Raw genomic sequence first — 12,533 nt, 5'->3', positions numbered from 1 at the left:
TACGGCCCGGCGTCGCACTGTCAGGGGTGTCAGGATAGCCTCCATCATGCCAGGGTGTCAGAGCGGCGTCCACTAGCCTAGGTATTTAATGCCAGTCACCTCTTTGCAGGAAAAGTACGACCAGTGCTCCCCCTCTGGCAGATCTTTCCTGAGGCCTGATGACCTACCCAGTAGCCTCCGGGAAGCCGGCCCGAGCAGCGGGAGGTCGAGGCTTCAGGAGACCGAGCCTTTGGGAGGCTGAGCCTTTGGGAGGCAAGACTCCGGAAGGCTGGGGCTTCGGGAGGCCGAGGCTTCGGGAGACCGAGCCTTTGGGAGGCTGAGCCTTCGGGAGGTAGGACTCCGGAAGGCCAGGGCTTCGGGAGACCGAGGCTTCGGGAGACCGAGCTTTTGCGAGGCTGAGCCTTCGGGAGGTTGGGTTGGTTAAGCCAAGGGGTTGTTGGGGGTCCTTAACAACGACCCCCAACAATCGTACTATTCTATCCCACATCTTTTTCTTTGGTGAAGCTTGAATGCAGTTGTTTCTTGTTTTTTCGCTTGATCTTCAGTTGCTCGTGAAACGCAATTTACAGTTTCAATGCCATTCAAGCTAACCTGATGGTTTCTTTGATCTACAGGAATCTTTCTGCATACTAATCGGCTGTCTACATTTATTTGTTTAGATTGCAACAACTAATGTTCTAGATCTTGCATGATTAATGTCATGTCCTCATCTTTAGCTCTTGTTAACCATATGCTCCAGATGAGGTTAGTGATTCCAGTTCTAAAACTAATATTATGGTATGGCACTAGGTTGTGGGTTCAGGATGAAACATGCAAAAAGATATGAACTGTTTGTTATGTAATCATCATATATTCCAGCTATGTCTCCAGAGTTATATATCACATTTCTGCATGCTACGCTAGCAAATATTTGTTTGACCTTATGAGTTGTCGATGTTGGAAACTTTGAGTTTCCACGTACATTGTCTCTTGAAATTTGGTCCTGAATGTTGTAGCATGTGTAGATAATACGAAATTTTATATTACAGTTACATGTTTTCAAATCTGTAACTTATTTTCTAGGCAAAAATAAAATGATTCTATGCATGTCCATCACAGAATATTCAATCACCAACAAATTTAACGTGGTTTACTTGATACAAGAACAATTTTTTACTTTGGGGTGAATAAGCTTCTGCACTGTGCATTATTGACCATTAGAAGTCATGTTATTATCATTGAAATTTGGCACCAAGTCACTTAATTAGGTGTATGTACCAAAGATAATTCTGAACGATGTTGCATGCCATTGAAAAGAGTATGTCAGATAAGCACATTACCAATGGAAGTTATTGCTGCACCTGGTTCATTCTTCACTCATATAAAAATGATCTTTGATTTTGGTCAAGACCACAAAACACTACACGTTCATAATTTGTTTTATATACAACATGATAATGGAAAAATCTATGCATCATGTACTAGCTTTCTGACTACATCCATTATATTAAAACAATGAAGTTGCACATGCAACAACCAAGTAGATTCGCTGATGTGCAGTTGCCCGATGAGGCTGTGCTACGGATATTGCTAATTAAACTGATGTGTAGCATGAAAATATTTAGACCCTGTTGTATCGTATGGGCACATAACTAGTAAATAAAAAGGAAAGAACGAGAAAAGAAAAAAAATCAGACCTGTGGTTCCATCTTTTGAATCCTTGTGCAGCATTGTCTTGTTTGCTTGGTCCGAGACAAGTTTAGGCCAGCGGCATAGACTAGTTTGGAACTACTTTTCAGTTTTGCAGTTTCTAAATTGAAAATTTTGCTTATTCCTTGCTACTCACATATTAGCCATCCGAGCTACACATAAACTTCTGATCCAGACCGGTACCGTCCTTGCAATCACTTTGTTCACCACTCTGGTTATAGTCTATCACGAACCAAACACGAACTAGTCAACACCAATAGCACCGCCTGCTGCATTGATAAGAACTTTTTAAGGATTTGGTAAAAGTATTAGACAAGTGATCCGCCAAATCTCAGCACCCAGTAGATGATACATGTGTTTTCTCTTGTTTTCTAGTAATGATGGCAGGTTACACCCATTGTTGTCCTAGAAGGGGCATGATATATGTCCACTCAACCATTTCTCCATCACCTCCTACCGCTCGATGTGAAATTACTCTGACACTTCCTTCCTTTGATTGCATATATTGATTGGGAGATAGCGGTAGACAAAATATTCCCACAATATGATATTTCTAAAGAATATAAGCTTAGAGCTGCCGCTAGTGTTTTCATTGAGTATGCATCAACTTGGTACACATAAGTGTTTAGCTAAGAGAGTCCCTTCAACTTGGATAGGTACGAAAAGTCTTACCAGGATAGTTTTGTCTCAAAATTTCATGCTGATTATTTGCTTATGAAACTGCAATGTGTAAAACAAGGTGATAACGCTGTCAAAGTTAAAGACTAAGGATCTTGTCACTGGGTCAATGTGATTTTGGTTATTAATGTCAACATATCCATGTAATTAACATAGTTTGTTGGTATGCAAAGTGGTGAACTTGAGGTTTCAAACACCTCAAAGGGATGAACATCAAGACCAAAGAAGATAAGATATAATGATCTATTGTTTAGACAAGTGATCTTGATATTGAGAGCATCAGTTCTGTAGATAGGTTTATTTTTTTGTCATACCACGAAGGGGTAGTTTGAATTTACTAGATTGATCTAGTGTATTTATGTTAGTTATCTATTAGATGATGTATACTAGATTTGGCTAGCTCTTATGGACCAAAGAAAGACCCCTCCAATGGCTAGTTATTGGAGTTTACCCTATACATACTTCACCCTTGGCCATTTGAATGTTGCTGGAGTTAGAGAGGGAGTGCTGCTACACATATTTGAGCCTTTTGCTACCAAAGTGAAGATATTGAAGATCAAGCTAATTAACATAAGATTAAAAACTTGGTTAGTACTAGTTTAGATCTAGTATGCATCTAGCTAGGTGATTAGCTTATAGTTGGATCAAATTAGTGATACACACTTGTTACTCTTCGTATTTTCCTACACCTAGACGGCTTGGTGGTAGTAAGTCTTGCAAGACTCTAATCGAGTTTGTGGAGCGGTCGCAAGCATTGTGAGCATTCGTGCCAGAGCGGTGAAGCACTATCTTAGTGAAGATGGTGATGAGCATCCATGTGCATCTAATAGGTGACCTAGTGATGTGTGAGGAGTTTTAATGACAAAAACCACGGAGTTATTTGACCAGAGACATTGGCCCTTGCGATGAGATCCAACATGAACAGGTGGTGAGAGGCAACTAAACGCTATCACAAGAAAAAAGCAGTAATACTATGAGAAACCGTCCAAATTGTATTCTAATTAATCATCAGGAATGATCTATAACATAATCACATCAATAACGATTAACCAGAATCCAATTTCAGTAGTCCCAACACGTGTTTTGTATACATGCCTTTGCAACATATAACATCACAATAAAGCTTAAGAAAGAGCGAGTAATTAAATGATATTACAAGTTCTTAAGCACCTAACTATTTACATAATTTACAACAAAGGGACGCTAGGAGGGTAAAAAATAGATCACCTCCTAACCAAAATAGAAACTACGCAGCAGATGATAACACCTATTAACACCAAAAGCTAGGTGAAATCATATGCCCTTAAGCTCCACCCAAAAGCACGCCACATGAGTAGTTTGCACTATTCATTTCCGCCACTAACATTGGCGGGTGGAGTAGCCAAACACGAGCTCCTCCTCATTGACAGTACCTAAAAGAGCAGCGTGAGTACGAAGGTACTTGCAAGACTTAATCTATAATGGGTACATATAATAACCTGACTCCAAGAATTATTCATTTAGGTCATTAGCAACGAGTAGGCCAAAAGGTTAAGTAAATTTATAAAGCGTAAGCAACCTAACACATATGTGTGAGTATCTATACTTAACTCAAAGCAACCTAACTCCAGTGAAACCTTCAATTCTATGATTGTTCGGACGATGAAGGGCACCCAAGTATTCCATAGGACTAAGGAAACGTATTTTATTATTGTTTGGATGACATGCATGGTACGAACATGTAAAACCCCAAAAATGATATCTAAACCTAGTATTCACTATGGTTTCGCAGCGAAAATCAAAACGGTGATCGCCTAGGGCAAAGAAATGAGAGGAAAATGGTAAGGGAATGTTTAGCTCAGTGTAGAGGAACTTTGTATTGGATCGGAATCCTCCAAGGAAGCTTCAATCCACCGATTGGACTCCCGAAGGGTGAATGAACTCGCGGAGGAAGAAACAACGAGGAAACCCCTCTGGTGGGGAGGAAAGGGGGAAGAGGCTTGGGAAAGTCCTTCGGGAAGCTCGTGGGAGTCCCCACCTCCGATCTCTGGACGTCGACACGTCGATTTGGAACTCTCTCTATCTAGTGTTTGTTGGAGTGAGAGAGTGAGAGAGTGAATGAGACGAAGAGAGAGGCAAACGAGAGAGAGGAGTGAGAGAGGCAATCGGCCACTTAAGAGAGCTTTTGTGCACTGGCGATCAGACCACGAGAAGGGTTAGTCAAACCGCGGGAAGCCCATGTGGCAAGCCTATGTGGTTGTCCACCTAGCGGTCAAACCGCGATTGAGCTCGGTCAGACCGTGAGAAGGGTTTTTGCTGAATTTTATTCTTATTTCCCCCTATTTTCTTTCTTCTTTCTTTTCTTCTTCTCCAAGGTATTTAGGATCTTCCTATCTCTTACTATACCATTTTCACTCCTGAAATATCCAAAATAATAACTAATCGTATAAAACATACCGCCATGATAATTATGCATGCTTAGTCCCGGAACTAGCGTTTTAGAATGTGACACATACCGAGTTTGCATTATCTATCTCATTCACATTCGACACTTTTATATCGCACTAATTTACCTTCTTCATTTATCTTTCATAAAATTGCATGTGTAGTTGCTAGGATGAAACCTAAGGTGCAAAACTTTGTTGCGATAGAGTAGCCAGACCAGATAAACCTAGAATATATATAGATAAAATTTAATTTAGGTTTATATTATTAATTTAAACCGATTAGTTTTAGAATCTCTAATTCACCCTCTTTGCAGTTGATCCTTTACACAAAGGATATTATAGAGAATTACAAACTTGTTTGCTACGTTGTGGTTCAGAGGAAACCGAGGAAGCGAAGATTACTAGATTCTTAGAAGAACTTGATGAGAAAATTCAGAGCATTCCTGCTAATAAGGGAAATAATTCTTTCAGGCAGAGGAACAAATTCATGCAAAATTCAAAACTGTGAGATCATGTGATGAAAAATTGGTTTGTTTGATGAAATTGGCAGAGTAAAGTGATTTAGCATAATGATATTTGGTTGATGTTCATGTAAGATATGCTTATGTTAGCATGTTGGTTTTGCTTGGAGTTTGCGTGATGTTGCATGAACAGATATTGAGTCCACTCAGGAAGGACTTATGCTCGTACTCGATTGTTATTTAATTCATGTGCAGGTGTTTCTCGACGGCGAACTAGGGAGAAACTTTTGATTATTTTAGAAGTTTAGTTCTTAGATTGTCCGTTGATCTTTCAAGGATCTTTGAGAGCGATTAGAAGTGATAATAGAACGGAATTTAAAAATTCTTCTTTTAATCACTTTTGTGCTGAGAAAGGTATTGAACATCAATTTTCATCCCCTAGAGTTCCTCAACAAAATGATGTAGTTGAAAGAAAGAATAGAACTCTAGTCGAGATGCCTAGGACCATGTTAGATGAATTTCCTACTCTAGAAAATTTTGGGCTGAAGCTATATCTCGATGGCGGATCGACGAACTAAGTTCAGGGAGGAACTTATGTTCGGCAACTAGGTTCAGGAGGAACTAAGATCGTTATGATCGAGGATGTCATGCGGGACGTTCGAGCTGAGAAAACAATGAATATGGAGACAAGGCTTCGCGATGGACGCTGGAGGCGATCTGATCATAAGAGGACATGAAGACTAATTCGTGTTCAAGTCGGAGCATGCACGAGAGAGTGGTGTGGTGGTTGGACTTGAAACAAGAGTTAGTGTCGGAGACGGACTCTGAGTTGGTTACGTATATGCATGTATGCATGGGAGATGTACATGCATGATTACGTAAGAGTTGTTGGCTAATTAGCTTAATTAGCGGAAGCTGTTTGTCCTTTTGTGATTAGAAGAGGATAAAGACTAGATTGAATATGACAGGGAGTTGTAGTTCGATTTGGTCATATTTGTGTGTGTGGCTACCCTACAAATAGAGAGGTCTTTTGTACTAGGTAAGAGAGCACAGAACAGGATAGCACAACGCAGCAGAGAGATAAAGAAACTCGAGAGAGAGCTATTTTGGGATTTTATGAAAATTCTTGTTGGATGCTTTAGAGAGGCATCTTGTAAACTCATCTATGTAATGAAAATCAAATTTCGTAAGTTGATGAGTTGCTGATTTGGAATTTTCTCTCTGTTCTATATTCTGCATACTCGATTTTGGTTTTCAATTAATTTCATATTTCTATGAAGTTTCATCTTGATTTAATCCATCCAAAACCTTGTTAGAATATCTAGTGTTTGATCTGAGAAAATTTCGAGTGAATTTGGTTTGATCTCGAGTAGCTTTTTGTTAACTCGACTAGGTTTTGATCTACTCGATTCTGGTTGACACAGTCTGCTTCGACCAAGCATAATTCTTAATCCATATACCCGATTTACTCGATACTTGGTGAGGTTAGTTTCATATTTGAATCTAGTTTCTGCTAAATTGAGAGCAATCCGACCAGCAGATCTTTCTCTATATCGTTTTTACTAGAGCTTGTACAATCTATTTCGAGTGGAATACCGAGTATAAATCGAGTTTTAATTTGGGTGAGTTAATCTGTAAATTTAGTTTTCACAATCATTCACCCCCTCTTATTGTGTATTTTGCACATATTCGATCTACAAAAACTTATCTAAATAAAGAAATGCAATCATTGGAGGATGTGGAATCATGTATACTGAAAAATTGGTTTTAATGTAAATTTGGTAAAAGCAAAGTGATTCAACATTATGACATTATTTATGTGTATGTTTTGTTAATATGTTGCTTGATATGCTCATGGTAGCATAATGATATTTGCGGTTTTGATATGTGTAATACACTCGTGTGTGTGATGTTGCGTAGATTGACGTGAGTCAAGTTTATGAGAACTTGTGCTCACAATTAGTTATTGGTTGTGTTCATGTGCGGGTGTTGTCCTGAGGCTAAACGTGGTCAGTGATAGGACCGATATTAGGTTCAGGGAGAAACTGAGGTCAAAGTTGTCAAGAGGTCACACATGACGTCCAAGCTCGGGAGTGATGCATGTGGAGATGTATTGCACTAAGAGATATACACGAGAGTATGATCTATGGTGTGGAACGTCACATGGCATATGAAGTGAAAGGTTTATTACATGTGCATGCATGTGTGTGCAAGGGAATAAAGAAAAGAAAATGTTATTGTGATGTACTATGTAGTGGTATTGTGCGGCGATTGGAATTTGTCGGCATGGCAGCTGAGTTCGGGCCGTACATTGCGCGGAGGGAGGCCCTAGGCGCACAAGCGCAGTCTGGTGGTGCAATGGCAGCCTAGTGCTTGGCCTGTTCTGCCAGAGCGTGGCTTGGTGTGGGTGAAGGCCCAAGGCCGGTGCGGTTGGCCAACCCCCAAGCATGTGGGCGAGCGGACGGCCTAGGACGACGGTGGGTGTGTGGGCGCATGTGGGCGACAACATATCGGCCTAGGCGCGGAGAGGCAACCCACTAGGGCGTGAGTAGGCTGGCATGGCCTGAGTGCAAGTAGCCTAACGCGTGTGGAGGCTCTGAGGCGAGCGACCTAGTTGCCGAGCCGAACTAGGTGAGGTGCAGTTGGAGAGACGACGTGGCGCTCGGTTAGGGAGGCCCATGTGCGGGATGCGGTTTTTGCCGAGGCCTAGGCTGGGAAGAGACCGACGGAGACGAGTTGGCTACAGTGTTGCTTATTATAGGAAATAATAGGAAGAGATCGGTTTGTTGATCGAGATACAGCAACGAGCCGAGAGATTGAGAGAGAGAGAGAAAAATAGATTCGATTGAGAACTTATCTTGGATGTTTTGAAGATGTATCTTATAAACTTATTCATGCAATTAAGATCAAATTTTACAAGTTGATGAGTTGATAATTTTATTTCTTACCTGCTCTTTTCATTTTTGTCGTTTTGTGTTGATTTTCGGTACATCCTTTGGGTCAATGTAATTTATTTTGGTATGATCCATAAAAAATCACCCTAAGCATCAGGGTAAAGTTCTGGAAATTTTAGTTGGTTGAAATTTCATAATTTTTACATAATCGCATAATTAAGATTTAATTTATTTTTGTCTGTCACAATCTGGGGTAGTTTCTTAACATTGTTTCTTAGCAAAATACAAAGCCGTCGTCTGTACTCTTCGTCCCTTCCCTTCCACTGCCCCACCCACAATGGCTTGTCTCCGTCTCCTACCCCTCCTCCTCCTCCTGTCCGCCGCCGCAGAGGCTGCCGGCGACGAGGCCCATGTCTCCGCGGTGGTCGCGGAGAAGGGCCTGGCCTTCGCCAAGGACGTGCTGATCGGGGAGGCGGTGCGGTCGCTGACCCCGCTCCGCCTCCCCGGGTCGGAGAAAGCTGTGCGCGTGCCCTTCCTGGGCGGCATCCGCGTCGCCGCCTCCAATATCACGCTCTTCCACCTTGACGTCGGGGAGGACTCCGCCATCTACCCAGGGGACTCGGGCCTCGTCGTCGTCGCGTCCGGCATCACCGCCAACATCAGCATGGACTGGAGCTACTGCTACGATTCGTGGCTCTTTCCCATAGAGATCGCCGACAGCGGGACTGCCTCGATTCTGGTAATGGGAGGGGTTGTTTTCCTGGTTGTACCTGGTTAGAAAGGTTGGGGTTTTTTTTAATGTGAATTGTGCTAGATTTGGTCTCGTGTAGTCGTATACTCGCACAAAGCTGAGCTTATAGAGTTAACTTATTTGAAATTGTTCTCTTGAAGCATTTTGTGGAACAAATTGTAATAGCGGTAATTACACTAGAGTTGGATACTGACAAATGCTCAATCTTCAGGACAGTTACATAGTAACTTTACTAATTCAGTGAACTGTTAAGTTTATTGCATTATGAATTGATGCAATGTTCTTAATTCATTTAGGTAAATGCCTCAAAATATGGGAAAAGAAGCAAAATAAAATAAAATTAATGTACATGTACCTAGGAAAGGAAGGACATCATCTGGTTTCCATGCTCCTACTGAACCAAGCTGCTGGCCTTTCTTCCATGTACCTTCTTTTGTTTCCATATTTGGCTAAGTTGCTGTACTTACCCGTCTTCCCGGCAAGAATAGTCTTTTGCTGAGGCAGTAACCCAATAGGTAAATGCTGCTTCTTTTTTACAGTTAGAACGCTAGATCTCTTTGCAAGTGTTTTATTTGTTTCAAAAATATTGATTGTCAATTGTAGTCATGTTTGTGCGGTTCAGACAGAATGTTATTTGACTGACCTACTATGTAGACAATGATTGAAACAATCAGTAACTCATGAGATAAAACAATCCTCAAGGTCAGGGTTTTTTAAATCGTTATTTGGACAGTTACTGGTGGATATTGTTAGTTTTGTCTGCTTGCATGTGGTACGCAGGAACCATCTTGTGCCAGAGTTGTAGTAAGTTTTATGGATAACTAGTGGCACAGTTGATAACCACTCTAAATCATCACTAACTAACCGTTTCTGGCTTATTTATGGTTGTTCCATACAATCTTCATATATATTTTTTTAAATGGCACTTCTTAGACAGCTTGACCCTCCCTTTAGAAAAAACTCCTAAATCCTTTGAGTTTAAGCATTCCTTGCTGTTAAAATCAATTCCCAATGGGTAATTTTCTTCGTTATCGAGGAAATTCTCTAGTTACGACTTATGCATATCACATATCCTAGGCTGAATACTTTTACTCTACCTTTTAGCTTTGACATTTTTTATTCTGCTTACTGAGAGGAAGCACTATCCTTTTATGTTTGTAAGGTTCAAGGAATGGAAGTTGGGATAACCATGGTAATAAAGAATAGCAATGGGAGTTTGGCTTTGTCTATTTCACAATGTGGTTGTTACGTGAAGGACCTAGTGATATCTCTGGATGGTGGAGCATCTTGGTTTTATCAAGGGTACGTTTTCCCTTTGCATCTCTGTCTCTGGGTTCATGCAGAGCTGCTTTTTAAAATATATCGAGGTGAAATCATATCCTTAACATTTGACGATTTAGGATTTATTGTATAAATCCTCTCTTTCAAAAATGTGTATTCAAACTTCTGTTTTGCTGCCATACTTGGCTGTTTTGATGGTTTTACAAACATTCAAGTGAAATCTGGTTGACACACGTCTCTTGCGATGTTCTACAAAGGAAATAGCATATATGGCATGCCTCAGGCTCCTGGACAAAAATTATATGACCATTCTTATTTTCATTGGCAACAATTATTTTTGCATGTATTGCATTGATTTCACTATGCTGTACATTCAGAAGAGGTGGCATATTGACCAAACCAAGGATAATATATCAAATAAAAATAATCTCTTCTGTTTAGTGAGAGTTGTTTTTACTATCGAGCCTTTTCCTTGGATGCTGACAATTAAATGTTATTTGAGAATAGATTATATTACTTATTTATATTGACTATTGAGAACTATGACTTGTTTGTATGCTCGTCTATTCATGTAAAACATGTATAATTTAACCGGAGTTCCCTGGCTTTTATACAATTGAACACATCAAGAGCCAAATGTTCATACATTATTCACTATTTCGTCTTGCCCATTTTGTCTGAAGGTTTATAAATGCTTTTGAAGATCATATTAAAGCTGCAGTTGAGAAGGCAATACCCGAAAATATTATTGAAGGCACTGGGAAACTGGACTCATTTCTGCGAGGTCTTCCTAGGAGTGTCAGTCTGGACAATGTCGCTGCCTTGAACATGACTTTTGTTAACGATCCACACTGTGGCAATTCGTCGATTGAGTTTGATATCAACGGGTTGATTACTTCAGCAGTTGCTAAGACAAACTATTTGCAGAAACATCCACAGCTTTCTTTATCATGTGGTGGTGCATCAAAAATGCTTTTGCTTTCACTTGATGAAGATGTATTCAATTCGGCACTAGAAGTTTATTTCAAGGTAACAGCAACATTTTATATAGGATAACATTTTGCTTCAAGGATGTCTATCTTAGCATTCTACAACTATTTGTTGCCTGCCTTTTACATAGATTTCTTTTTGGCTTCAGGCAGGTTCAATGCACTGGATTGTTGACAAAGTTTCTGATCAATCCCTGCTGAACACAGCTAGTTGGAAATTTATCATTCCTCACTTGTACTGGAATTACCCAAATGATGACATGCTGCTAAACATTTCAATGGCTTCATCCCCAGTGATAAGTATTACATCTGAAAAAATTGGTGCTACGATTAACGCAGACATGATAATTGATGTTTTAGATGGCAAGGAGACAGTTCCAGTTGCATGCATCTCAGTGGTAAGAATCATCAAATGATAAACTTAGTTTGTGATGTTTTTTTTTTTTTTGCTCCATTTCTCCAAGAGAGGAAATAAAGAAGGTTTTCTTTTTCATCAATACTTTTAACAGACTGTCTTAATTTCAATATATCTTTTTTATTACTATTTTAACCAATTTTTTTGGTTACTTCCTAATCACATTTTCATATTGTATCGTCTAGTAGGATTTAATCATATCTTTCCTTGCAGGTTGTAAGTGCTTCAGGCGTTGTGGAGGCATCAGGCAATAAAGTATATGGTAAAGTTGGATTAGATAATTTCTCCCTTGCGTTGAAGTGGAGCAAAATTGGAAATTTCCATATGTCCTTGATTCAGGTAGTCAATCTCAGCAATATTTATGTATTTATCTCTTCTTTATTTTGCTTTTTTGTAGCATCATGATTTTTGTAGCCATCTGCAGAACTTTGCTGTCAAAGAATGATTTATTCTAATCCATGTTTGGTTCACTAAATTGGATAACAAAACCCTACCTTTGCAGGGAGTGATTCGGGTTTTCTTGAACACGGTATGCATGCCCTATTTGAACTCACGGCTAGGAAATGGATTCATCGTGCCCGTAGTCCATGATTTCACTCTTAAAGATGTCTACGTACTAACTACTGCGGAGCAGTTGACGCTTTGTTCTGATGTCACCTTCACCAACGCAAGCAGCTTGGCGAGTTTACCAGTTTTGTGATGCAGTGAAGTTATATGGAGCGTGTACCTTCCGTCTGGGCCACAAAGCAGGCCTGGGGCATCTTAGAGTTGAAGTACAACACTTGTAACATGTGTACATTATTGTACATAATCTCTCTTCATCAAAATTATCCACATTCATTTGTACAAATTAATGAATGGTGTACATATGAATCATACTCAACAACTATTTGTGCACATTATTGTACATGATCTTTCTTTTGTCAAAATTACCCACAGCTCAAACATC

The 12,533-nt window shown here is 40.0% G+C and overlaps 1 protein-coding gene across 1 annotated transcript; it reads left to right on the top strand.

Moving 5' to 3' along the window:
* Nucleotides 1-8,455: 8,455 nt before the first annotated feature.
* Nucleotides 8,456-12,533, top strand: LOC133926748 (putative BPI/LBP family protein At1g04970). The gene is made up of 6 exons (XM_062372814.1): nt 8,456-8,887; nt 10,062-10,201; nt 10,864-11,209; nt 11,319-11,567; nt 11,798-11,923; nt 12,087-12,533. Exons 1-6 carry the CDS (start codon nt 8,486-8,488, stop codon nt 12,282-12,284), a joined length of 1,461 nt encoding a protein of 486 aa, XP_062228798.1. The 5' UTR covers nt 8,456-8,485; the 3' UTR covers nt 12,285-12,533.

The sequence above is a fragment of the Phragmites australis genome, chromosome 8 (genome assembly GCF_958298935.1).
Source record: "Phragmites australis chromosome 8, lpPhrAust1.1, whole genome shotgun sequence".
In the NCBI taxonomy this organism is placed as follows: Eukaryota; Viridiplantae; Streptophyta; class Magnoliopsida; order Poales; family Poaceae; genus Phragmites; species Phragmites australis.
Note: the sequence above shows the minus strand (reverse complement) of the source record. Positions and strands in the feature narration are given on the sequence as shown.